General features: G+C 43.6%; 6 protein-coding genes across 10 annotated transcripts in view; 3 read left to right on the top strand and 3 right to left on the bottom strand.

The window, feature by feature from the left end:
* The window catches only part of ino80e (INO80 complex subunit E), a 3,592-nt gene extending 2,177 nt beyond the window's left edge, over nucleotides 1-1,415 (top strand). For 2 of the 3 annotated variants that reach the window (XM_031852826.1, XM_031852825.1), the window contains exons 7-8: nucleotides 77-175; nucleotides 524-1,415. In XM_031852826.1, the coding sequence (XP_031708686.1) occupies nucleotides 77-175; nucleotides 524-730 (306 nt within the window). In that variant the 3' untranslated portion in view covers nucleotides 731-1,415. The remainder of the gene's footprint in view (nucleotides 1-76; nucleotides 176-523) is intronic. The other variant, XM_031852827.1, reaches the window with a different exon arrangement.
* The window catches only part of LOC116386674 (uncharacterized), a 7,888-nt gene extending 4,832 nt beyond the window's left edge, over nucleotides 1-3,056 (bottom strand). Inside the window, exon 1 of the mRNA XM_031853082.1 lies at nucleotides 2,741-3,056. Within this exon, the coding sequence (XP_031708942.1) occupies nucleotides 2,741-3,056 (316 nt within the window). The remainder of the gene's footprint in view (nucleotides 1-2,740) is intronic.
* Nucleotides 1,511-6,543, top strand: LOC116386472 (uncharacterized). Its single transcript, XM_031852729.1, has 3 exons — nucleotides 1,511-3,044; nucleotides 3,973-4,944; nucleotides 5,660-6,543. Exons 1-3 carry the CDS (start codon nucleotides 2,748-2,750, stop codon nucleotides 6,191-6,193), a joined length of 1,803 nt encoding a protein of 600 aa, XP_031708589.1. The 5' UTR covers nucleotides 1,511-2,747; the 3' UTR covers nucleotides 6,194-6,543.
* A 1,062-nt stretch (nucleotides 6,544-7,605) lies between these two features.
* vars1 (valyl-tRNA synthetase 1) lies at nucleotides 7,606-17,396 on the top strand. Its single transcript, XM_031852672.1, has 29 exons — nucleotides 7,606-7,691; nucleotides 8,239-8,591; nucleotides 8,687-8,830; nucleotides 8,952-9,234; nucleotides 9,320-9,435; nucleotides 9,542-9,617; nucleotides 10,229-10,329; nucleotides 10,416-10,543; nucleotides 10,640-10,804; nucleotides 10,900-10,981; nucleotides 11,060-11,179; nucleotides 11,936-12,044; nucleotides 12,142-12,321; nucleotides 12,563-12,687; nucleotides 12,831-12,934; nucleotides 13,049-13,207; nucleotides 13,302-13,392; nucleotides 13,505-13,610; nucleotides 13,769-13,839; nucleotides 14,084-14,209; nucleotides 14,316-14,420; nucleotides 14,824-14,971; nucleotides 15,152-15,279; nucleotides 15,557-15,712; nucleotides 15,843-16,067; nucleotides 16,249-16,360; nucleotides 16,450-16,625; nucleotides 16,927-17,076; nucleotides 17,174-17,396. Exons 2-29 carry the CDS (start codon nucleotides 8,241-8,243, stop codon nucleotides 17,240-17,242), a joined length of 3,906 nt encoding a protein of 1,301 aa, XP_031708532.1. The 5' UTR covers nucleotides 7,606-7,691; nucleotides 8,239-8,240; the 3' UTR covers nucleotides 17,243-17,396.
* Nucleotides 17,397-17,455: 59 nt separating this feature from the next.
* abhd16a (abhydrolase domain containing 16A, phospholipase) lies at nucleotides 17,456-24,120 on the bottom strand. 2 transcript variants are annotated; one of them, XM_031852740.1, is made up of 20 exons: nucleotides 24,006-24,120; nucleotides 23,397-23,453; nucleotides 23,246-23,312; nucleotides 22,467-22,553; nucleotides 22,100-22,185; nucleotides 21,848-21,921; nucleotides 21,553-21,660; nucleotides 21,249-21,363; nucleotides 21,053-21,154; nucleotides 20,896-20,959; nucleotides 20,759-20,808; nucleotides 20,353-20,476; nucleotides 20,128-20,232; nucleotides 19,971-20,034; nucleotides 19,751-19,804; nucleotides 19,161-19,223; nucleotides 19,002-19,078; nucleotides 18,792-18,890; nucleotides 18,623-18,669; nucleotides 17,456-18,096 (listed from the first exon to the last, which is right to left on the bottom strand). In XM_031852740.1, the coding sequence occupies exons 1-20, from the start codon at nucleotides 24,105-24,107 to the stop codon at nucleotides 18,013-18,015; spliced, it is 1,629 nt and encodes a 542-aa protein (XP_031708600.1). In that variant the 5' UTR covers nucleotides 24,108-24,120; the 3' UTR covers nucleotides 17,456-18,012. The 2 variants fall into 2 exon arrangements, with proteins under 2 accessions (XP_031708600.1, XP_031708598.1); XM_031852738.1 differs by having other exon boundaries at nucleotides 23,397-23,456.
* Nucleotides 24,121-24,259: 139 nt separating this feature from the next.
* The window catches only part of g6fl (g6f-like), a 10,672-nt gene continuing 10,026 nt past the window's right edge, over nucleotides 24,260-24,905 (bottom strand). For both annotated transcript variants that reach the window (XM_031852749.1, XM_031852748.1), the window contains exon 11: nucleotides 24,260-24,625. In XM_031852749.1, the coding sequence (XP_031708609.1) occupies nucleotides 24,619-24,625 (7 nt within the window). In that variant the 3' untranslated portion in view covers nucleotides 24,260-24,618. The remainder of the gene's footprint in view (nucleotides 24,626-24,905) is intronic.

A 24,905-nucleotide genomic window follows, 5' to 3' on the forward strand; every position in this document is an offset into this window, starting at 1 on the left:
TGTCTTGTAAATGGCTTATTTCTGTGTGTTTTGTGTGGTCATTTGGCAATTTGGGGCCTGCATGTGTGTTGGGCAGATGCCCTTCCCACCAGAGTATTTGGCTCCGCCAGCTGAACGAATGAAGAAAGAGAGAAAAACAAAGATGCCTAAAAACAAGAGAGACACAACGGGGAAGGTGAGAGAGAAAAGGGGAAAATAAGGTGTTCCAGTAGGTTATATTTTGGTTACAGCATATTTACATAAGAAAGAGGAAGTAATATGTGACTTTTATGTACTTAGAGAGTCCTAAAATCTTTACTCAACTTTATTTAATATTACCTGTGATAATGACATTTCAGGACACTGATGTTCAGTCCCCTCAGACATTAGAGTCTGCTGAAATGACCCTCTGGTCTGTGAGTTTATGTACATGCTACATGCTTATCTGTAGTGCAGCCATCCATCCATACCCCTCCTTCCTTCATCACATCTCCCATCCTTTTGCCATTCCTGACATGTTTGCTTTATTTCAAATTCCTCTCAGGTTGTTGCCCCATTAGCAGCTAATTACCCATCAGCCCCTGCGGTCCCTCCGGCAGCCAGCGGCCCCTTCAGCTGGGTTCCCAGACAGATGCTCAGTGGCGACGCAGCTGAGGAGGAGGGAGAGAGCGATGGAGACAGCGACAGAGGAGATGAAGACAGAGGGGAGGGAGACGAGGCCGAACTGGTCATTGACCTCCCGAATGAGTGAGAGCCGGTGTGTGTTTTAGATGTATTTATAAAAGGGATGGAAGGTTTGTACATCTGTGTGTGTGTGAGAGCAAAAGACAGAATGTGACAAAGTATTTTCCGAATTGAGTAGCGCATTACCTATTATCAAAATAAAAAGGAGGGCCAAGCTCCCCCCCTGTGGACTTTTGCTTAATTGCAATATCACTTTAAAATATTTCCCAGATGAATGTGGTTTTCCAAAATGAGAAATTAAGAAATAAATCTGTGACAAAATAAGCATTTGTAAGCTTTAAGAAAAATCCACTGCCACTGGAATAACAGGATACTTTGCTTTTTAAGCTGTTTCAAGCTGGCAGCTGATTATCTTTTGTCAAGCGATCCATAAACTGTGACTACAGCTAGGTGGGTCCTGCAGAAAGACAGCTTCTGTTTGTCTGTTTTTGCATTGTCCAAACACCATCTCACACTTGGAATTGCATTAAAACTGCAGTCCGTTAAAGCTGTTTTAGTTTGATATTTTTCAAATCTTACGTCGTCTTTGCTCGTTACAAGCAGTTTTGTCATTTGAACTTCTAAAATCAAAGCTACGTCATGTTAATTAATATGTATTATATTTGCACCTATCAAATTGTGTGTGTGTGTGTGTGTCAGAGAATACAATGTCAAATGTTATCATTTCAGATCACTAAAAGTTTTTGTTTCAAGTTGAAATGGTGTCTGGTTTCATTCACAGATTCTGCTGACAACATGCTTACACAGGCTATATTGTTGCTGTATGCTTGTTTAAAATTTCATCGCACCATTTAAGATGCAGCGTTGTATACTTTGGCCCCACCCAAAGCATCACACCCTAAAAATCATTCCAGAGCTACAGTCAGTCACTGAGGTATGCTGTGGTCTTTGTGAACACTCATGTTTAGGGCATGTGTACTGACAACATTCACCGAACTAACGCTATGAATGAGGAAAGCTCGTGTATACGTAGTTCATGTTGGTTATTGCGCTTGATCTCTGCATGCTTGGTCTCTGCTTCTCTTCATAGAAGCCCTGGGGTACATTTGGCTCATATTTGCCATAATTAAGCAACATGAAGGCAGCGTGGCTGGACTCCACTTCTTCTAGAGGTCAAAAAGAGAGCTAGATACATTTTGCTTCACGCTGACTAATGCTCTTGTAAAGAACAATCGGTGCCAACATCGTGTCTCGACAGGCGTGTTTCTAATATCAAGTAAAGCGAGCTTGCAAGGCATGACGGAGAGTGTGTTTTGCCTGGCAGGTTAAATGAAGAACGGCTGTACTCTGGGTGAAACGATGACCCGTGGTTTTGACACTGTCAGGATTAAGCCTTAATGAGGGATTCATGAACTGACATTGTTAAATTTAGAGCTCAGTCGCCCACATTTTACCTGGGGTTTCAAGTGTGACGTCCTGCTTGATATGGGCGTATTTTAAAGCAACATTTTTGACTTGGTACATAATCTGCTCTTTAAGGAATGTGTTTTGACAAGAATAATGGACAGCAAGAGTTTGTCATTCAAGGGACTTGGCTTGTACAACGACCATTGTTTCGGAATGCAGACTTACAGGTAATTGACAGCTTTCGATGGGTGTGTGCTCGGCTTGTGTACCTAGCAGCAATGGGAGTTAAAGGTGTAACCATAGAGTGTTGAAGAGGGAGGGGGCTGAAGTGGAGGTACAGCCAGAGGGAGAGTCAAAGAGGGTGGAACTGACAGAGGGGGCGAGGTTGTCAGTGAAAGGGAAATGAAGGAGTAAGCAAGATTGTGCCTGCAACACAGATTCACTGAGAGTACAGCTGACTTTAAAAGAAGGCAGACATGGTTGGAAGCAAACTGGAGGAGAGAACAAGGAGCGACTAGGAAAACCACAAGACATCAGCAGCCAACCTTGGCCACCTTATCTTTTCCATCTATATACGGAAACCACTGGATTATTTATAAGCCTCTCCCTCTTGCTGTGTGTGTGTGTGTGTGTGAGAGAGTGTGAGAGAGAGGGATTGTGCTGCGCTCACCCCCAACATGCTGTGTCCTACTGCCGTCAGTGCAGCTGCTGCGGCTGTCTGGCTGCTGGCTGTGCTGGGCCCGGGCCTGTCTCTTCCAGCTGAGGACAACTCGGAGCCAGACGTCAGCCTCTGCACCCACTGCTTCTACAGACAGACGCCTCCTCAGGGAGCCTCTTCTGCAGGGTTGCTCTGCCACAGCCTGCCTGGGGGACAGGCATTCGCCACTCTGTCCAAACCGACCTGTGACACCGCCGTCTTCTCTGCCTTCCATCTCAGCCCCGGATGGACAGAGAAGGAGGGGGAAGAGCTCGTGGTAAGGACGCATCTATCTATCTGCCCTCTGTTTTTCAATGTACAAAATCACAGATTGGTGTTCCAGCATACAAGCAGCAAATCATTGGTGAAAGTAACTCAGTACATTTTCTTAAGCACAGTTTTGAGGTACTTAGCTTGAGTATTTCCATTCTATGTTACTTTGTGCTTCTACTCAATGGAAATATTGTACTTTTCAATCCAGTACAGTTACTACTTGCTTTTCAGATAGCGTTACATAATAAATATGATATGCTAATTCATTAAAATACATTGTAAAAGATGATACCATTGGCCTATGATGCCTTTGACATTTCACAAAAAGCGATGATTATAAAAAGAAGTGAAGAAAATGAATAAATACTCAATATTTGTGTAACAAAAATGAGTTTTGTTCTTTTCTTCTACCTCATTAATCATCTGACAACCCCTCAGATTTGTTCCTCCTGCCAGCATGTTATTTATTCCTGTGATTAACTACAGAACAAGTACTTTCACTTGTGATACTTGAAGTATATTTAGTGGCAAATACTTTGATGATATACTGTATATATATATTGTTGTCATGTAAAATGTCTGAATACATCTTCCACCATTGCACGAAACATTGTAAACAGCCACCTCTCGCAATTCACTGCAAGTCCCTGCATTTGAAAACTGAGTATACGAAAGTTCAAAACAGATGAGGGCATTTGTATGTTGCACATGTTATATAGATGTATTTAATACTACATTTAATAACTTCAAGAATAACTTCTGAACAATTTAAATCAATTAAATAGAATGATGTGATTCATATTTGAAAATACATAGTGAAGTATCTGAAGGTAATAGACTGACTGGGTAATGATTAGTTTACGCTTGCATACAGTAGATCCTGATGCAGTCATACTTTAACACGTGGTTCTGTTTTTTATTTTTATTGCCAGGAGGAAGAAGAAAACATTAAAGTGGCAGTACCAGCCCTTCTCAGAGGAGGCGGGGATCCGTCTCATCACGTCTCGCCCACAGACTCCCCGCTTCAACACTGGGACTCAACAGTCACAACACTGGTCCAGTCAAGCATCTCTCCCCAGTGCAGCACTTTAGGGGGCGATCTCTACATCCTGACCGGGGTAGGGGGTCTCAGGGATGGAGACGGGGAGTGTCAGACAACGCCGCTGTGGTCTGCAGTGTGCTGCACTGTCCCAGAGGGGAAGAGTGGCTTCAGTATGGGGTTAATCAGAGAGACAGGGGGAGGGGAGAGGCAAGTGAGCGTGAAGGAGCTGGAGGAGATTCTCGGAGTGGCAGAGCTGTTCTCAGAGGGCTGTGGAGTAGCAGATGGGGAGACTGTTGGAATCAGAGTAGGTCTTCACAGTGAGGGGCTCCCTGGGAACATAGAAAAGCTGCATGCAGATCTTACTGGTGAAAACACAGGAGCTAAAGATGTAGATTCAAACACTGGTCGAGCCACTGAAGGAGAGGAGGTTGGTTCAGGTGCCACTAAAGGAGAGGAGGTTGGTTCAGGTGCCACTGAAGGAGAAGAGGTCGGTTTAGGTGCCACTAAAGGAGAGGAGGTTGGTTCAGGTGCCACTAAAGGAGAGGAGGTTGGTTCAGGTGCCACTAAAGGAGAGGAGGTTGGTTCAGATGCCACTAAAGGAGAGGAGGTTGGTTCAGAGGTCACCAAAGGAGAGGAGGTTGGTTCAGGTGCCACTGAAGGAATCAATCAGCGTGATGTGACACATTCAAGAGCTGTCAGATCAGGGTCTCCTGAGTCCTCAGCTGACTATGAAACTGCGGATGAACAAGAGACAGACACAAATTCCAGCAGCACTCTGATGTACGTCCTCTCCACCACCTTGTCCATCCTCAAAGTGCCGCTGCAGCCGGTGTTCTCCACTGTCACTAAGTTACCTGGACAGGTAAAACAAGTTACTGAACCCTTTAGACATTGTTGTATTTTATGTTATTCAAAATAAAGGGCTACTCCAGCAATTACACTACCATTAGGCTAACATGGGACTGGTTGAAATTGATGCACATTACACTTCCCAAAATGCAACGGTATACAGCATACACACCCCAGTTTGTAACACAGGCCTTCTGCTACAAATTTGTAGACTGCAAGGCCAAGCCTGAGGACATCATCGGGGTATTTTTGTTAGACTTTAGACGTCTCATCCAGAGCAACAGAAGACATTAAACAACTGTTTCCACAGACTCCTCATCACAAGTTTAGTAAACCATGTGTAGAACCGGGTAATTTGACAAATTAAATGAATTAAAATAAGAGGGAAAGGGGCAAAAGACAACAGGACATAGAAGGAATTACTAATCATAACTTGTTTCTGCATTCAAGTCTTATTTTTGTTACAAGAGACCAATCTTCCAAGACTTTATGAAATAAAACATGGAGATGTTTAGTGTAGTTAATTTGGAGAGAAAAAAAAATCAGTTTTAACATGTTCAGCTTCAGTGTCGTTTCATAAATCTCCCTATTCCACTACTCTCCTCCCAGAGACTGGAATAAGGTTTGGCCGGCAGGTGTTAAATCATTACATGCCTTCCGGTCATTCTGTCATTCTGTCATTTTGTTATTCACACATTTTGATCTGACATGTTTGTCTTTTGACTCAGGTGATGGACGTTCTTCAGGAAGACCTTGGGGTTCTGTCTGCACTTCCTGGCGAAACCTTCTCCCTCTTCCACCTCTTGACTTCTGACCTCTTGTCTTGGTCCGGCTCAGCTGGAGAAATGCTACTGGGTATCGGGGAGAACTGCTGCTCCAGCATCTACTACTGCTCCTCCTCCATACTGGGGGCCCTGCTGAACAGCTGCCACACTGGGGTCACTGGCATGGGGACCCTGGCTGGAGACACAGTGGGGATATTTGGCGATGCGTTCGATAATGCTTGGTGGGTGACCAAGTTTTTCGGAGGCCGGCTGTGGGAGCAGAGCGAGGGTTACGTAGGAACGGTGGCGTCAGAGATGGGGGGTCAGGCGAAAGCTTTCGGTGGCGGGTTGGGGAGGCTGGTGTGGAGAAGTGGAAGTGGGTTAGTTAATGTGTTTAGAATCGGAGGGGGTTTAATAATGGGGATGGTGGATGTGGTCTTTGGTGCGGGGAAATTGGCTTTTGAGCATGAGTTTAAAGTGGAACAAAAGTCCACATGAAGTCATAGTGACAAACTTTTTTTTTTTTCTCCAGTTTTGGTTTGTGAATTTTTTTAGCACGTGGAAAAAGGGGGGGACTATTTCAGTTGGATGTAATTTGAAGCTCAGTTGTTACGATAAGGATAGCTATACGTTTCTGAATCACATTTCTTACATGTAGGTCTTACACTTCACTGTGGCTGGCTGTCCAAATAATCTGCTGCTGGGATAAGTGACCCAACTGATTCAAAAAAAAACACTGTGCACAAGGCTTTTGGATGTAATTATTCAAAACAATTATTGTATGATAGTTGTTATGATAAATGTTTGCTTACATGTACATTTTAATAAAAGAGGATGCTGGCATACTGTTTGTGTCTTTGTTCTGTCCTTTTCTTTCCAATGCTCATGGTAACACACACTAATATAATAACATATTTCTATTAATGAAGTCAAAACCTTCCAAATATAAAACATAAATACAGATATACCTCAATAACATTTAGAGGTAATCTACTTTACTTGGGTGGTTCCATTCAATTATACTTTCCTTTTATATTCCTCTACATTTCAGGGGAAATATCGACTCCATTTAACTACCTACTGAAAGAGTAGGTAGTTATTTTGTAGATAAAACATATGTGAAGTTTATGAATTATCTATTGTTATAGATGAAACTACTAAGCGGCTATATACAAACGAGTAAAAATCAGCTCCAGCTCAACCAGCAAAGCATTGAATGTGAAAGCATCAGTGCTTATAATCCAATAATGTAATAAAGATGATATAATAGTTTAACTCGCTCAAAGAGTCCTGTCTGCACCGTGAGTGATTTTACTTCTGATACTCTTCTTCTTACTTAGGACTTTTATTATAGTAACACTTAATGCAGGATTTTTACTTTTATTTCCAAACTGTTTTATTGCTAGGAAAATAACTAATGATACCAATTTAGTTAAGTATTACTGGAGTTATTTTTTAGGTTCTCCTACTTAATTTTGGTACATGTAGTTTATGATACTGTCGGCTTCTTCTCCACTACTTTTCAGGCTAAAGTTTTGTACTTTATACTTCAGATCAAGATTTTACATGCAAATTACATTCATTTATAAATTGGCTGCAGCTCGATGAGCCACGACATTATTCTTTTATTTTGCTAATGAAATAGTAGTCATAATTAATATAATAGGTATTATAGTATAACACTCAATTCTGCATATGATGATGACACTTAAGTACTTTTATTTAACTCTGACTGTAACTTTGTCAAATTGTGATTTTAATGCTTTGACTTCATTCTTTAAATATTTGTTTATTTTTTTCACCACAGGTTGTTGGATATTTTTTTTTAATCATGATTAAAAATAAAACATTTTACATTTTACAGACTTCCGGTTTGCGGCGGACGCAGCGGATCAAACCCGGAACACGTTGCTAGTTGCATCAGACAACAGCGAGTAGGCGAGGATTCATGTGCCTCTGCTGTGTAAGCTGACGGCTCTTTCTGTTTCACTTACAGGTAAGGATAACTTCCTGCAAAAAAATGCGAATAACACGCCACAGGTTCAATAAACACCAACTTAAAAAAACAGTTTAAGAAACTCGCTACGAACGTGAACACATGTGAAGCTCGGGATGCGTTCACAGAAACTGGAGTTTGTCTGATTAGCTAAAGCTAACTAGCCTGTTTGGCATGACTTTTTGTCAGCCTTTGACCGGTGGCAGAGATGAGATTTCTTTGTGCAGAAAGTGAAACACACCAGCTAACACAGCTATCGTGTCAGACACTTCTACACGATGATGTAGACTAGTATAAGATGCTAAACAATGTTTTAAATACGTTTAAACCGGTTTATTAACGCTAGAAGTTTCGTTTCCCTGGTTAACCTGACTGCAGACGACACACTGTTGAACTGGTATGAAACAAACAAACACCCACTCCACCATCTTCAGCCAGATAAAGAATGTCTTTGATAGCATAACTTGTTTGGTAAACTGAAAGCAGCAAGTGAATAACACATCAAAACCAGTTCACGATGTACTCAATGTCTGTGTGTCTCTCCCAGAGATGGCCGCTCTCTTCGTGTCCCCTCACCCCGATGACTTCAGGAGCCTCCTGGCTCTCATAGCTGCAGAGTTTGGTTCCTCCCGCCTGCAGACTCTCACAGAGGACCCTCCCGCGTCCCTGAATGCCCGCTCCAGACCGACCCTGGTGCTGGACGCTCGGGACGGTGGCACCGTCCTGAGCGGGTCCAGCACTGTGGCCTGGTACCTGGCTGACCAGGGGAAGAGAGCTGGTGTGGATGCAAAGCAGCAGAGCCAGGTGTGGCAGTGGCTCAGCTTTGCAGACAACGAACTCACCCCGGTGTCCTGCGCTGTGGTCTTCCCTCTGATGGGGATGGTGGGAGTGGATAAGAAGGTGAGACCAATCGTACAACATGCTTTCTTGGACGTGTGTGTGGTTTCTCTTATCATGTGAGGGTTTTATTCTAAAAACGACTTGTGCGTTCTCAGCTCCAGCAGAGTTCCCGCGCTGAGTTGATCCGTGTTCTGAAGGTTCTCGATAAAGCCCTGGAACCGAGAACCTTCCTGGTGGGGGAGAGCATCACCCTGGCTGATATGGCTGTAGCTACAGCTGTTCTTCTCCCTTTTAAATATGTACGTATGTGGTGCAACCTGTATGTCTCTCAGCATGTTTCTACGATGAACACTTTAGTGCTGGGAAATCTCCTATCAGTCAACTCTTTATCTGATTTTTTTTTTTTCTATTTTATTTTAGGTGTTGGAGCCATCGGACAGGAAGGTCTTGACCAATGTTACGAGGTGGTTCACAACCTGCTCGAATCAGCCACAGTTCCTGAAGGTGTTGGGGAAGATCACGCTTTGTGAGAAGATGGTGCCAGTTACACCGAATGCAAACCCTCCAGCTAATGCCGGAGCTGCTGATGCCGGAGCTGCTAATGCCGGAGCTGCTGATGCCGGAGCTGCTAATGCCAGAGCTGCTAATGCCGGAGCTGCTAATGCCGGAGCTGCTGGTGATCCTGCTGATGCCACAGCTAACGGTCAGGGAGTCTTCTGCCACAGTTCATGAATACTTCTTTTTTTGTGGAAACATCATTCTGATTCTCTTCATGTTTCCTCCTACAGGCCCACCAAAGACAGAAGCACAGCTGAAGAAGGATGCTAAGAAGAGAGAAAAGTTGGAAAAGTTCCAGCAGAAGAAGGAAATGGAGGCAAAGAAAAAGACTCAGCCGTCAACAGAGGTACGGATACTGAACCTCTTCAAATAGAAGGTCTTGTAAGACATGGGTGCAGCTTTGAGAACCTATACATGGTTTATTTCATGTGTTCTGCTTTCTTCTCTGTTAGAAAAAGGCCAAACCGGAGAAGAAGGAGTTGGGAGTGATCTCATACACTGTCCCCACTGCCCCTGGGGAGAAAAAAGGTGATTGATCAGTGTGGGTGGGAGTGTTTTCTCTCGTCACAAAAGGTGGAGTCATGAGTGACCATACGTGGTGTTGTAGCTTTCCCCATTCATAGCAAAGGGTGAGGGGCTACCCTGCACGGCAGCTGGATTCTTGCAATATCCTAAGATGACATGAGAATCGCACGCAAATCCATCGAGTCAGGCTTCATGTATGCGTTTGTGACCGAGCCACAGTGGTTCAAACCAATCGGCATCCTGTGAGGAGTTACCTGCAGCTAAGGAGAAGTTTAGGTGTGATGCGACACAGAGAGGCGTTTAAAACAACAATGATGGCTCCTTAAGAGGTTAACGTAGACGCTGCAACAGCATCAGTTACATCAGAACTAGAAGTTCTGGATTTTCTTCATTGAAAGAAGTGCAAAGATCGACATTGAAGGTTTTTCTTGATTTAAAAAAAACATGTTTTCGCTCTTCTACTTTGCAAGAGTTTGATTGACAGATGGTTCATCCAATCACCTGCCAAGTGACATCCCTGTGTTCCCTACATAACATGTATAGTTTTGTCAGTTTATTGTGACTATCTCCAGGTCCATATGTCAACCCTCCCTCTCTTTCTCTTCTGGTGTAAGATGTCATCAGCCCGCTTCCCGACTCCTATAGTCCTGAGTATGTGGAGGCTGCCTGGTATCCATGGTGGGAGAAGCAGGGATTCTTCAAGCCGGAGTACGGGGTAAAGAAGTCCTATCTTCATACGACAGAAAATGTCATATTTGTTAGTTATCATTTCAGTCTGCAATAACACGTCTGTCTCTGCAGAGGGAGAGTATCAGCGACAAGAACCCCCGCGGTGTCTTCATGATGTGTATCCCTCCACCCAATGTGACGGGATCACTCCACCTGGGCCACGCCCTCACCAACGCCATTCAGGATTCTCTGACCAGATGGTAACTTTTTGTTTCTTTTCTGTTTCTATTTCATTTAAATTGTGTTGTTATCAAGACCATGTGATTGAATTGGTGTGCTTCCTTCTGTCCGTCCAGGCACAGGATGCGAGGTGAAACCACCTTGTGGAACCCGGGCTGTGATCACGCCGGTATCGCCACACAGGTGGTGGTGGAAAAAAAGGTGATGAGAGAGAGGGGCATGAGCCGTCACGATCTGGGCCGGGAAAACTTCATCCAGGAAATCTGGAATTGGAAGAACGAGTGAGTGAAGGAAGAAGTAGAAAGGAGGAGATGTGAACCTGGTTTAATACTAGAATAAAGAACACTGTAATAACTTAGTCCCTTTGTCTTTTCAGGAAGGGAGACCGTATCTACCACCAGCTGAAGAAGCTGGGCTCCTCTCTGGACTGGGACAGAGCCTGCTTCACTATGGACGAAGTGAGTATTCTGAAATCCCTGAACTAATATGAATACAACCTGAATTTCTAATTTTCATGTCTATATTTCTCTGTCCAGAAACTTTCCTACTCAGTCCAGGAGGCCTTTATCCGCATGCATGAGGAGGGAGTGATCTACAGGAGCAAGCGTCTGGTCAACTGGTCCTGCACACTAAACTCTGCCATCTCTGACATAGAGGCAAGTATGCATCCTATTAGAAGTCACAAAAGTCACTCTACTTGTTTCTATTCTTTTTATTATTTAATTTGAGGGTTTTACACATTGGTTGAGATTTAATCAAAAATACTAAAATTGTGTGTTAAAATACTTGGATTGAAAGTGCATGTATCTATGAACCTATATTAACACTCATTACTCGGGCTGCCTATCAAACAACAAAACTCTTGAGTACTGAAAACTGATTGTTTTCGATTCTCTGATTTATATTCTTTGATCAGATATTTGCAGATGTAAACTCTATTTTAAAATGTATCTTGTATTTCATCCAGGCAAATAGTATTGAGTGGCTGTTTAATAAGACTATTTTAAATGCTGATGCATTTGAGAAGTTTGACAACGGTTGTTACTCCAGAAGTTAGATTTTGGGGGCATCTTGGTGGCCTAAGGGCTAAAATGTGTAATACAAAAGCCACAGCGTAAGCGGTTCGAGTCCAGCAGGGAACACTTTTTGCATGTCATCCTCCTCCCTCTTCCCGTGTTTTCTTGTCCGGCTCTCGACTGCTTACCAAAAATAATCATTTTAGAAAAGGAGAAGATATATTTAAATTTTTTTAGACTTAAGTGTGATTTTTGGTATTTTGGCAAATGATGTCAAATGTTTTGTCCACCAGTCCCCAGCCTTACTTTGTTAACCCTGTTATAAGGCTGTGATGGTGATCCAAAGTGCTGATCCATGCTGTGCTCTCTTGATTACATCGTTTGGTTGGTTTGCAGGTGGATAAGAAGGAGCTCACTGGCAGGACTCTGTTGCCTGTCCCTGGCTACAAAGAGAAAGTGGAGTTCGGAGTGATGGTGTCTTTCGCCTACAAGGTGGACGGGTCAGGTATGTGAGCTCATAGGGAGCAGAATATCTTCTGCAAAGACACATTGTGCCACTTCAGTAATAGCTTTTTATTTAAGCATCTCTTTCTCTTTCTTAGACGAGGAAGTGATTGTGGCAACAACTCGTATTGAGACAATGTTGGGAGACACCGCTGTAGCCGTCCACCCTGCCGACTCCAGATATCAGCATCTGAAGGGCAAAGTGGTGCTGCACCCCTTCTGTGACCGCAAGATGCCGATTGTCTTCGATGACTTTGTGGACATGAGCTTTGGAACAGGTAGGCATGGTTACAGGAAGCCTGCATTGTGCTGAGAATAAGTAATAATAACATGTCGTTAAGCCAGGCCACTTTCCTTATTATGGCTGTTCTCTTTCTCTTTCTCTCTTTCCTTATTATGGCTGTTCTCTTTCTCTCTCTCTTGTGTGTGTGTGTGTGTGTTCTCCTGTGTCTCTCTCTCTCTGTCTCTCGTGTGTGTGTGTGTGTTTTCTCCTGTCCCTCTGCACCATTTTCTGTGCAGGTGCTGTCAAAATCACCCCGGCTCATGACCATAATGACTACGAGGTTGGAGAGAGACACAATCTGGCCTTCATCAACATTTTGGATGAAAATGGCCTGCTCATTAATGTGCCTCCTCCCTTCCTGGTATAGTGTCTCATTATCATCCCCCCCCCCCCCCCCCTGCAGTTTGTGCATTTTCGCCGTGGCACTAAAAGTCAGGCTTGTTCACAGTGTGCATGGTGTAGCACTTTTATGTCTCAATTTTTCTTTTTTTTCTCTTCCCCCAGGGCGTGAAGCGTTTCGAGGCCAGGAAGACAGTGCTGCAGGCTCTCAAGGACAGAGGCCAGTTTAAAGAGATCAAAGACAACCCCATGGTTGTCCCTGTCTGCAGGTAAAGTGCGGTCCATGTGCGCACAAGTAGAACACAAGTTATTCGTGTTTTTAGATCTTTTCATCTTACTCGGGGGTCATCCTTAAAGCCGCGTTACGAATCTACTCTTATCAGTCGTTCAAAGGACATCGTGGAGCCGCTGCTGAAGCCGCAGTGGTACGTAAGCTGCGCGGAAATGGGCAAGCAGGCCGCAGACGTAGTCAGAGAGGGACAGCTCAAAATCATCCCCGATCACCACCTCAAGACGTGGTTCAACTGGATGGACAACATCCGGTAATTATCCTTTTATTTTAAATGTGTTGATATTGATTGATTTTGCACAATAAAGTGTGGAGTGAGTTTCATGTTTCATCCGTCTTCCTCTCAGGGACTGGTGTATCTCGCGGCAGTTGTGGTGGGGTCACCGTATTCCTGCGTACTTCATCACCGTTGACGATGCCGCCGTGAAACCGGGAGAGGTAAGCTGATGTCCGTCACTATCGTCAAGGTCCGGAGGCTTTTAGATAAAAGTTTTGTGCGATGTTATTCCACCATTTTCTTTCTTTTATCTACTTTTTGTTTTGTCTCTAGGACATGGATGGTCATTACTGGGTGAGTGGGAAATCGGAGGAGGAGGCCAGAGAGAAGGCAGCAAAACGCTTCAATGTGTCCGCTGACAAAATAACCCTCAGACAAGGTAAGATTTAACACTTTCTAATGAAGCAGTCTCACTACCACAACCCTTGTGAAGGTTATCTAATCAGTTCATGTGTTGCTACTACACAGATCGACCTAATGTAATTAATTCTACTCCATATTCATACGCGTTACGTCATTTCTGTCCCTGTTTTTCAGATGAGGATGTTCTGGACACTTGGTTCTCGTCTGGCGTTTTCCCCTTCTCCATCTTCGGATGGCCTAATGAGGTAAAGGACTGAGGTCAACCACCTTCCTTCTCACACAAATGTCATTTCTTTGCAGTAGATAGTAAAGTTATCTTCTGCAGTAGAAACACTGCTCTAAAACAGAAAATATATAATAATAATAATAATATACTGGAAATGCTGCCACCCAAATTACGAGTACTTTTACTTGTAAAATATGACTTTTAAACATAGTTTTGTTTATGCGTTTCCATCCATAATGTTGCTATTTACCATCTCGCTTCAGACCGAGGACCTGAATGTGTTCTACCCTGGCACCTTGCTGGAGACGGGCCATGACATCCTGTTCTTCTGGGTTGCTCGTATGGTGATGATGGGCCTCAAACTGACCGGCAAGCTGCCCTTCAAAGAGGTGAGACCAATCAAAACGGCCAGAACCAGGACCGTAACACAACAGGGGTGGGATTCTAGTGTTATTAGCTGGACGTGACTAAGTAATGATCATGCTTCTCTTCCAGGTCTATCTGCATGCAGTGGTGAGGGACGCCCACGGGAGGAAGATGAGCAAATCTCTGGGCAACGTCATTGACCCTCTGGACGTCATTACAGGGATCTCCCTCGAGGTAAAGCCTAATCACATTGTGATGCTTGTTCAGATACACGCAGACATTCAGTCTTTCCTCTCTCCCATTTGGGTTGTCTTTTACATGGTCACCCCACACACATTGCTCCCCCGAGGCTCATATTCTTGTAAGATTTATTAAGCACCCCTTTCTGCTTCCAACAAGCTTTTATTGAGGCCATCAATCTCTTCACCAGCTGGGCGGAAACATGCTCAGTCAGAGGAGGCACATCTGTCCTCTAGAGGGCACTGAAGGACTTGTAGTAAACTTTACTTTGCCCTTAATAATAAAACCCTTTTTCTCTTTCCTACCTTTCTAAACATCAAGCAGTTGAAAGGATGAAATCATCATTCTTTTTTTAGTGGTGACATCCCGACTTATTTCCCATCCCCTTACCCTCTAGGGTCTTCATGCCCTGTTGATGGACAGCAACTTGGATCCTGTGGAGGTGGAGAAGGCAAAGCAGGGCCAAACGTCCGACTACCCAAACGGCATCCCAGAGTGTGGCACAGATGCTCTCCGGTTCGCTCTGTGTGCCTACACTAGCCAAGGTGAACTCATTTGTATTTTCAGTTTTTCTTGCCCTCTCTCTTGTTGTGCCTCCATAAAATATATCAAAACACTGGAAAACAGCATTACAATCTGTCAGTATGAGGTCACTTATTACTGAAGCAATTAATTTTAAGATACACTGAAATCCTTCCTTGTATTCCTGTATGCGTGTCTCTCAGGTAGAGACATCAACCTGGATGTCAACCGCATCCTGGGTTACCGTCACTTCTGCAACAAACTGTGGAACGCTGTGAAGTTTGCCATGAAGACACTGGGAGACAACTTTGTACCATCAGAGAAAGCCCAGGTGAGACCAGGGGAAGAGATGAAGGACAGTGAGCATAAACAAGCTCTGCTCCCTACTTATTCATATTCATCTAACGACACGCGAACCCTTCTGACCAAATACATGTTCAGTAGAACAGTTGTTTTTTGTTACCATTAAATAGTCTGGGGGGTTTCGTTTACTCATATGCTGTCCTGCTTAATATTTATGAATGTGTACACGCTACCTTAGAGGTACACGGACAGGAGTCGTGTTCACTGAACCTCTTCCTCTTTTGCTCTTCCTTCAATCCCTTCAGTTGTGCGGAGAGGAGAACGTATCAGACCGGTGGATCCTGTCTCGACTGAGCGCAGCTGTTGGTCTCTGTGATGCCGGCTTCAAGGCCTATGACTTCACGACCATCACGACCGCCATTTACAACTTCTGGTTGTACGAGCTCTGTGACGTCTACCTGGTAAGAAATGTTTTAAGACCAGCGAGCACCTCCGGTCCATTCATCTTAAAATAGTCTATGTAAAAAGTTTGTGTCAATGCAGAAGACTTTGTACCAAAGCTGACCCCCTCCCACTCTTCTTGTCCTCTAGGAAAGTGTGAAACCAGTGTTCAGTAAGTCGGAGGAAGACGGCGCTGGCCAGAGACGGCGCCTGGTGTGCAGACAGACCCTTTACACCTGCTTAGAAGTCGGTCTGCGCCTTCTGTCTCCTGTGATGCCCTTCGTCAGTGAGGAGCTCTATCAGAGGTTACCACGTCGGCGACCTGAGAGTGATCCGCCTAGCATCTGTGTCACACCCTACCCTGATACAGAGGAGGTGAGATAAGGAGAGGGGGAATGAGGGTTGGTTAAAAACTCACTGATGTACAGATGCCTGTACAGGTCAGAACTGAAGATATTATAAAGTTGCCATTTGAGATATTTTGAGAGGGTGAACACTTATTTTAAATGAAAGCCCCTGCAATAATTATTTTGTTATGTTTTTCTGTGACTTGTAGTTCTGCTGGCACAGTGCGGAGGTCGACCGCGACATGGAGTTCATTATGACTGTGATCAAAACGATCCGGTCACTGAGAGCCGACTACAACCTGACCAAGACCAGAGCCGACTGTAAGATGACAAACACCAGCTTCATCCTTAGAGTTACTCTAAAATAATAATTCATTATCTAAACTTTCATTTGCCCATTTCTCTCCCAGGCTACCTCCAGTGCATTGACTCTGCGACTGCGTCCCAGGTGCAGAAGTACAGTCTGCAGATTCAGACCTTGTCTTATTCTCAGGCCGTCATCGCTCTGACAGCTAACCAGCCTGTCCCAGCAGGCTGTGCTGTGGCTATCGCCTCTGACAGATGTACCGTCAACCTTATGCTCAAGGTGAGAAGGGAATCTGTTCAATTTTGCTTGGTTTTGCCATCACTACACAAGAATTGATGTGTCAATATGTCAGTTGCAAAACATTTAAATTCACTGGTTTTGTTTTGACGAGTTAAACTACCCGAGTAGTCTAAGAGCATTAATGCCCCTCACCTAGTTTGAAATCATGCATGGAATACTACTTAAACTAGGTTTCCCCTCTGCTTTATTTTGAGTTTAGTTATTCCTTTACTGCCCTGAAATAACAAGATCATTATTTATAGCCAGCCCTCATCTTCACTGCACCTTTAATTCCCCCAAGGGTCTCATCGATGTGGAGAAGGAAGAGGCTAAGCTGATGACAAAGAAAGGTGACTTGGAGAAACAGATGGTGAAATTGAGAGAGAAGATGGCAAAGAGTGATTACAAGGAGAAGGTGCCGGTGAAGGTGCAGGAGCAGGATGCCGAGAAGGTGAGAAAAATAAATTGACTTGCAGGGTTTCTCGGGGAGTAACACTTTGTGGTAAAAAAAGAAAAAAAAGTAAATGACGACTTCCTTTTCTCCACAGCTACGGCAGAGCCAAACGGAACTTGAAAAAGTCAAAGAAGCCATGGACAACTTCAGGAAAATGATGTGACTTCCCCCTCTGTTATGTAAATCAGGATTTATTTCCACATTTTTCATGTCTGTATTAATTTTACAAGTTAATTGTTGTATGGTGGGAATTTAATAAAGCTCTAATGGTAGACAATTGCCTTCAGCAGTGTATTGTTCTGAGGCAATCTTATTAATCTCAGTCTCTTGTATCTTTGTGCAATTTAACACTTGCGTCAAGTAATTAGCAAATGAGTCCCTTATGTCAAACATTTTATTCAGCATATTTAACAGAACATGTAAGAGCATGATTTTAGGATACAGCTTTGTTCATAAAGATGGTGTCCACAGAAAAGAAAAACCTGAAAAGCTTTAACACTTTGGCTGCATTTTAAAGAAACTATGCAGATTATTTTACAATATTTAAATTTCAGCTACGCATTTCTACTTGTAATTGCTTCTTTATAAATCCAGCCAAAGAGGGAGCGGTGGAAGGAGAGAAATAGCTTTTGCGTTTACACAAAATGCCTTTTTTTTTTCCCCCCTAGGAGACTAACACTGAACAGCATGAATCAAATCTAACCTCAAAAAAAAATAAGATGCACCATATTTTACAGATTTGTGGCTCCGGATGAGGAGTAGTAGTAGACCAGATGCCACCACAGCAACACTAAAAACATGACGACTAATCTGTCGGAAAGAATCGGGAACAAAATCACAGTTATACATTCACACCATGCTAGAAATACGCTCTTGACCACAGGCCATCCAAATCCTCTGCTGCTCGTTTCCTCGCATCCATCCATCTTTTCTTTACAGTCTCCAGGGCGGGTGGAACTCGGAGGCGGGGAGAGGAGTGCAGTGTGTCGCTTCAAAGTTTCGCATGTACTTCCGTGCCTGGGAGAGAGAAAAAAAAAAAAAAGAGTGGGGATGGAGGAGGAATAGATACGAGGGGTGTGGGAGGGCAATGAACAAAAAGTGTAGAACTTGATTATATTAGGTTCGGTCTTTCTGGCTCAGTGCCTCACAAATCTCCCGTCTCTTAAGGATTTACAACCGGAGGTGAATGAAGCCCAATTCAGAGGGAAGGAAAAGCATAGCATTAGCTGTAATTGATGGCACTGGTCTTGTTTGATGTTAAATGACTTCAATAAGCTGAGCGCGGTGAAATATATTACACCAGTCAACCTGAGAGCACAGGTGAGCCGGTTACTATGGCGACCAGAATGGTGTTTCTCCGTGGTAATGTCGTCTGAACAGATGTGAGAGAAAAGGTAAGCTGAAAATGGGGCTTACTGCGGAAAAGGAAATTAGATGTACTTTGTATTCCAACTCTGAGCGGTGTGATAAAGACAACAGGTGGCTGCCCTTTAAACCAGACAGAAGAAACATCTGCACGGACACAATAAGACTGTTTCCTTACCAAGAAAAGAGCCAGCTGCCGTCTTCCCTCCATCATCATATCCTCACCTGGGAACAGAGATGCAAAACAGTGTGTGCGAAGGTACTGTGAGGCGAAACATGCACGTATGAGGGAAGTCCTGTGTGCAGTTTATTTGCCTTGTAAATGTGAAAAGGACCTGAGGGCTTACCAACACTCCATGGAAACACAACATCTCTCTCTGCCTGATACGACTGCAGCACAGACACACACCAGTCGTCGTCCACTTCATAGCCGCTGTACACGGATGCTGTAGAGAAACAGGGAGCTGGCTTTACACAGAGCTGTTGTAATACCAACTCACAAGTGTTCAGATCCTGAATTTTAATTTACAAAAGATGATTTTTTACATCACACGCACCTTCTTCTAAGGGATTGGAGGATCCCAGCCATTGCCTGACAACTCTAATCCCTTCGTCGGTCATTATCTTTGGATACCTAGGCAGAAAAAAGACAACACCACTTGTGTCACTCAACAAGTCAGAAAACATTGATCGTATCCAGCATTGACAATACCGACCTGAATTGCAGCAGTTTAAGCAGGAGATCATTGCCTCTGTTAGACATGACGTCCTCTGGACCCCTGTAATATACAGAGTACAACTTATTACAGTGTCAGGGCTCTTTGAGTGGGCATGTGAAAGCTACTGGCAAGGCAATTAACTCAACATACTGACAATTACTGTGTTGTAAATGGTAGATGATTGAAGTTCTGGGTAGGTTTCTGGTGTGAAATTGTTTCTAATTATGTTCGAGTATTATATAACTATGGTGTAAGTTATAGTGCTATAATGTACAGAAAATGGCATGCCACTTGACATGCTTCTACTGTGTGTGTGTATATATATATATATTCATTTAACAGCAAATGCCCAACAATACAATTATAGATTTTCTTGCATTTTATTAAAAAAAAAATTGATGTTTGGATGGTTTTTTTTATTATAGGAAATCTTATTTGGGTTAGCCCGACATCAGGTGCAAAAAAGAAAGTCTAACTTTGGATCCCATATTAACTAAAAAGGTGTTATGCCCTTATTTAACGTCCTATTTCAACCAAAATGCGTCCTGCTGACATTATGCAAAACCCAATGGAAAATGAAGACTCACGTGGTGATGATCTCATCTCTGGTTCTCCTGATCAGCAGGACTGCTCCCTGATATCTGGAGGAAGAGAAGGAGTTGAGTGTTAATTTACCACATCACTGTGAGCAACAACAACAAAAGGTTTGTTTTTCACAATCGCACTCCAACATGTTGCGTAATGTTCAATAATACCGGACTTGGACTTGAATGATTAATATCACATTAAATAGATTGTCCCACTCACTTGAGAAGCTGCTCAGCATTGTTGAGGTTCATGTACTGTCTGACTGTGTGCTGTACCAACGGCCCTAACAGAGAACAAAGACATTTCAGTTGCTGAAGCAAAGCTCCCTGCTGGAAACAAATAACAGATTGTTTGCCCTTTAACCCCCAGGACTCACTCCAGCTGTCGGGCATGACTTTGAGCGCCAGAGGCAGGAGGTCATCGAAGGAGGCGTCCAACACCAACGACTGGATCTCTGGGTACGACATCGCTGCCCAACTGGCTGAGAAGGGAAATTAAGAGGGATGAAATGAGTAGGGATCAGCAGAGCCAGGAAGGAAGGACTAAATAACATGATTTTATAGCATAGTGCCCTTCATGTATTGGTCTGTTTGTTCTGTACCTGTGAATCCTCCTATGGACCACGCGTAGACCACAATGTCAGTGAGCTGGAAGCCCAGTTTGTGCATTGCAAACTGGATCACTACATCCATGGCGTTGGCCTCATTCTGGGGGAATGGCACTCCCTGGCAGAAAGTAAGAAGGCAATATCCATGCATTATTAAAACACAACAGTAACACTCAACAACGCACCTCCGAAGACGAAACAGATTTACGATGTTTTATTTCACCCCACTGATAATATCGACCATGAGAGTGGACTTCATCCTCTTGGGCAATACGGTCAAATTGAAACCAAAATTTCAACATGCTGCTGTTTCCCCCACTGTGTCGTTTGTCTAACTATGTGACGTTGTGAGCCAATGCTAGTTTAAAGACATAGTAGCAAATCTTAAAACACTGCTTACCGTACTGCCTCCAAAGCCAGGGTGGTTCCAGCCCAGCACAGAGTAGCCACCTACATCAACACAAGATTTAACTACAATTTAAGAGAAATTCTGTGCTTTTGCGTTATAAACATATCTCGACTCTTATGAGTGCTCACCCTCCAGTGGCGTGTTCATGCAGCCCACCTCGTAGAAGCCTGCGTTCCCCTCACAGCAGATGACCTGTGGCAGAAGTCATACATTTCAGGAGCCACCCGTGACGTGACTGATGTGACACGAGTTCCAGTGGAACAACAAATCATTGCAGAGACTAACCAGGGTCTGGCCGGTCTGCCCCCCGTCTCTCCTTCGATCCACAAACATCGTGTCGATCTCATTGCCATCGCAGGCCACAAGCTTGTTCCTTTGGCCGTCAAACTGTGAAAAGTGGAGGCAAATCGACAGAGAATGATAATTGGTATTTATTGAGATGAATATAGACAGTTAGAGGGCGAGTGTGTGTTTTTTTTACCTCTTCTATTAACTTAGCCTGGCCTTGCAGGAGCATGGGCCGCATGGCTTTCTGCAGTAAACCTACAGAGCCAGGGTACAGCATCCTCCTCCCAAATGAGTGGGCAACAAGAAAACTGCAGAGGAAGAAACTAGACATGATGACACAGGAGCAACACTGGACAAATACTTTATATTGTCAGGGAAAAGAATGACTTAACAGGAGTGAAATAAGATGCAGACAGCATCAATCGCCTCACTGCAGTGTCGTCCTGGAATCATGTAGAGTCTTTGTTTTTGGATTATGCTGCATAAAGTGCATTTACCTGATGATGTGGCATGGTAGAGTCCGCACAGTGTGAAGGACACTGTCTGCTGCTCCTCTTAATCTGGGCTCTGGCTTTAGCAGAGAAACGCCAGCCTTTGAGAGTTTTCTGTTTAACACAGAGTCAAAGGCTTGCAATGAAACAGATGAGCCACAAAGCATTTGACATTTGGTGGATGCATTTATCCAGTGAACTTCAAAGTTCTTTGAGTGTGCACGTATTCATAATGAACTGACCCTGGTGGTAATAGAATTTCAGTAAAAACATTTCAAACACAAGAACAAAAAAAACGTACAGATTGCTGACTTCTGTCCAGCTGAAATCCGAAGGCCAGAACGAGAAGTCAAAGTCATAGCACTTCAGCGTTTTCTACAAGGAAAGCAGAAGCAAAAAATAAGTTGTCCTTTGAGTTAAGTTCTGATGTGTCAATATGGATACTTACAAAGACAGGAGTAATATTATTTTATGTCCCATTATTCCCCAATAATTGTTCATACTAATACCAACAGTAAATCCTGATAAGTACTTCAGGTTGCCGTGAGCGCACCTTATTTGTTGGCGTGTGATTCTTTTTGTTTTCTTCAAGAATGGAGAGAAACTGAAGATACTCCGAGTTTTTCCATCTCCCCCACCCTGGGTGAGGAAAGGAAAGAGAGTCACGAAGAGACAGAGAGAGAGAGAGAGAGAGAGAGAGAGAGAGAGAGAGAGAGAGAGAGGCTGAGTACACAAGTATTTTGTTGCAAAGCCTGCAGGATGCGTTTAGTATGCTTTGTGGGTGTAGACCTTGTACAATGGTCTCAATGTTAATGAAATCTTATTTGCATGTGGCATATACAGCATCCGATGTGATATCTATAAGACGAATGTACTGAATTAGTCATCGCCTGCCGGTAAGTTGAAATCTGGAGCCTCACCTCTCAGACAGGCGACTCCTAGAAGACACACCAGCACTGTTCCCACATACTGACTCACTGGAACCAGCTTACTGCTGCAGATGTAACCTAAAAATACACAAAGCAACAATGTCACAGAAATCCACATAACAAGCCCCCCCCTCTGACAACCACCCTAGAACCATATTTATAAATCAATATCAGAAGCTCAATTATACACTACGGAGTAGCATACAACCTCGGGCAATTAATTTCTATTGCTGCACAGTCTTCCTGGGTGATTCAGTTGATGTAACTACACCTTTTTTCAGAATCTTTGACTATAGAATTCTGCAGAGAGTTAACATGATAACATGCCAGGTTATTTAGCTGAAATTCAAGAAATCAAGACTGAATTATCATCCAGTTCTAGTCAAAATAGTCTTCTCTTGTACAACCACTTCTGTCCTTCTTTGGAACAACTATTTTGATGATATGTCACAACTGATGCTACTATTTAGTTTATTAAGCATCGTAAAATCGTGACAATGTCCATCACAGTTTCTCATCTTCAAATGTCAACCAACAGCCCAAAACAACAATAACAAAACATTACATTTACGAAACTTTAAATGAAAGAAATGTAGAAAATCCTCTCATTGGACAAGCTGGAACCAGAGATAGTGTGATGTGATTTAACGTCGCTGCTCATTTATTTTCAGTTGGTCAAAATACATTTCCAATCACCCCAGCTCTAGTCATAACTGCAGTACACAGTGGAGAAGAAATAAGTCCCACCAAACATAATTCATACAACCTACCTTTCCTGTACAGGTAGCACAGGAGAAGAGGAGAGCTATAGTAGGACAGAGACCACAGTGCTGAAGCCTGGAGGAAGAAAACACAAACTTCACTTGACAGAACTTCTTAACCTTGTCCATGCAGTATCATCAATCATACGACCACACTGACCCAACCGAGGATGCTGTCCGTGTGTTTCTCCAGACTCCCGGGTTGGTAGTTCCATCCCTGCTGTGAGAGAACATGTTCATACCATGAGCACTGTTTTAACGTCTGCCTTTCAGATAGCTATCGCTAGCTAGCAGCTAGTACCACGGGCTGCATCCATTTAGATATGGATATAGATATTCCAGCTACACACCGTCTTTACACTGGCTCTGCGACAGTAAACATGTATGCCTACTCTTAGTATTTTCTCCTCCCGTGCTGGCAAAGTTTCCCCCTCTCCTGCTCCCCACTTAGCGTTAGCTTAACAAGGTTAGTGTCTGAGGAAAACAGTTTATGAAGCTCCAGTTGGACGGGCTGTCGCCATCACTGTCACGGTGAAGTATAAATGAATTGAACATGTGAAGAAGAGCGTACTGATGTGGGCCTGTCATTTCATTCATTTACAAACTGTCACCCCGGCTGCTCTGTGCAGTGACAGCAGGGTGTCAATAACAAACACTTGACACTTCCGGGACGCAGCCGGAGCTACATTAATGCTAACAGATTAAATACTGCTCGGTTTTCGCAGTCGGCTGTTCTAAAACAAACGCAAAATATTATAGGTATTCCTACCCTCCTCCCGGCCCTGCCCTCGGGTCGAGACTGGTCCGTTGAACGGTGAATTCGTTGCAAATGAGGCCCTAAAATACAGCGGAGCCACATCCAACTGGCCATTCTTCTTCTACGAGTACTACGGAAGCCCGCAATGACCATAAGCTCAAAGGCAAAAGCGTTTAGTAATTTGTTGGAAGAAAGGGTATTGGAGACAAGGAACAGTACAGATCTGTTTATTTAGAAATGTCTATACTTAAATAGAGATATCAATAGAAGTACAAGACAACTGGTTCAATAACAAATGCTCAAATAAGAAACAATATAACATATTAACTTCCACACATTTGGGACACATTTCAAATCGTTCCCCTTTTCTTCTCTATGTGCAGCTAGCCATCAAAGCAACTCAGTAATGAAGTACTTATAAAGAGCAATAGTTTAAAATACAAAAAAAACAAACATCCAAGCAATTGATGCATTTCCCTGAAGTACTGAAGTTTTTCTTCAAATCCCAACTCTGACATTCAGTTGTTACTTTTGTTTATAAAGGCCTTCTGCTGCAACTGGGAACTGAGCGGATGTGACAGCTGGATGAGGATGAGATGTGGGTAGGTGATCAGCCCTGACACTGTTAGTATCTGAAAACAGAGCACAAAGACAATTTTGCACAAAAATCTCTCATCCCCCAGTCTCTTTTATTCTTCCTTAAACACAAACACAGACAGCCCACGCAACAACAACAACAACAACACACAGGGGCGAAGGAGCGCTGCCTGTCAGCGCATGGCGTGATATTATGCCACAATGTCAGAGTGATGTTCAGGCCAGCGTGATTGGGGAGTGTGAGAGGAATGTGAGGGGCAGATGAGTGACACACACACACACACACACACACACACACACACACACACACACACA

The sequence above is a fragment of the Anarrhichthys ocellatus genome, unplaced genomic scaffold (genome assembly GCF_004355925.1).
Source record: "Anarrhichthys ocellatus isolate YVR2014 unplaced genomic scaffold, GSC_Weel_1.0 scaffold13, whole genome shotgun sequence".
In the NCBI taxonomy this organism is placed as follows: Eukaryota; Metazoa; Chordata; class Actinopteri; order Perciformes; family Anarhichadidae; genus Anarrhichthys; species Anarrhichthys ocellatus.

What these genes read in the sequence shown, in the direction of transcription:
- LOC116386472 (XM_031852729.1), top strand. Translation starts at nt 2,748, where the DNA reads ATGCTGTGTCCTACTGCCGTCAGTGCAGCTGCTGCGGCTGTCTGGCTG. An exon ending in AGGAGGGGGAAGAGCTCGTG is followed by an intron (nt 3,045 to 3,972) that starts GTAAGGACGCAT and finishes TTTTATTGCCAG; the next exon opens with GAGGAAGAAGAAAACATTAA. An exon ending in TCACTAAGTTACCTGGACAG is followed by an intron (nt 4,945 to 5,659) that starts GTAAAACAAGTT and finishes CTTTTGACTCAG; the next exon opens with GTGATGGACGTTCTTCAGGA.
- vars1 (XM_031852672.1), top strand. Translation starts at nt 8,241, where the DNA reads ATGGCCGCTCTCTTCGTGTCCCCTCACCCCGATGACTTCAGGAGCCTC. An exon ending in AGACTCAGCCGTCAACAGAG is followed by an intron (nt 9,436 to 9,541) that starts GTACGGATACTG and finishes CTTCTCTGTTAG; the next exon opens with AAAAAGGCCAAACCGGAGAA. An exon ending in CAGGATTCTCTGACCAGATG is followed by an intron (nt 10,544 to 10,639) that starts GTAACTTTTTGT and finishes CTGTCCGTCCAG; the next exon opens with GCACAGGATGCGAGGTGAAA.
- abhd16a (XM_031852738.1), bottom strand. Translation starts at nt 24,107, where the DNA reads ATGGCCAGTTGGATGTGGCTCCGCTGTATTTTAGGGCCTCATTTGCAA. An exon ending in TGGACAGAAGTCAGCAATCT is followed by an intron (nt 21,661 to 21,847) that starts GTACGTTTTTTT and finishes TGTGTTAAACAG; the next exon opens with AAAACTCTCAAAGGCTGGCG. An exon ending in AGGCTAAGTTAATAGAAGAG is followed by an intron (nt 21,155 to 21,248) that starts GTAAAAAAAACA and finishes CACTTTTCACAG; the next exon opens with TTTGACGGCCAAAGGAACAA.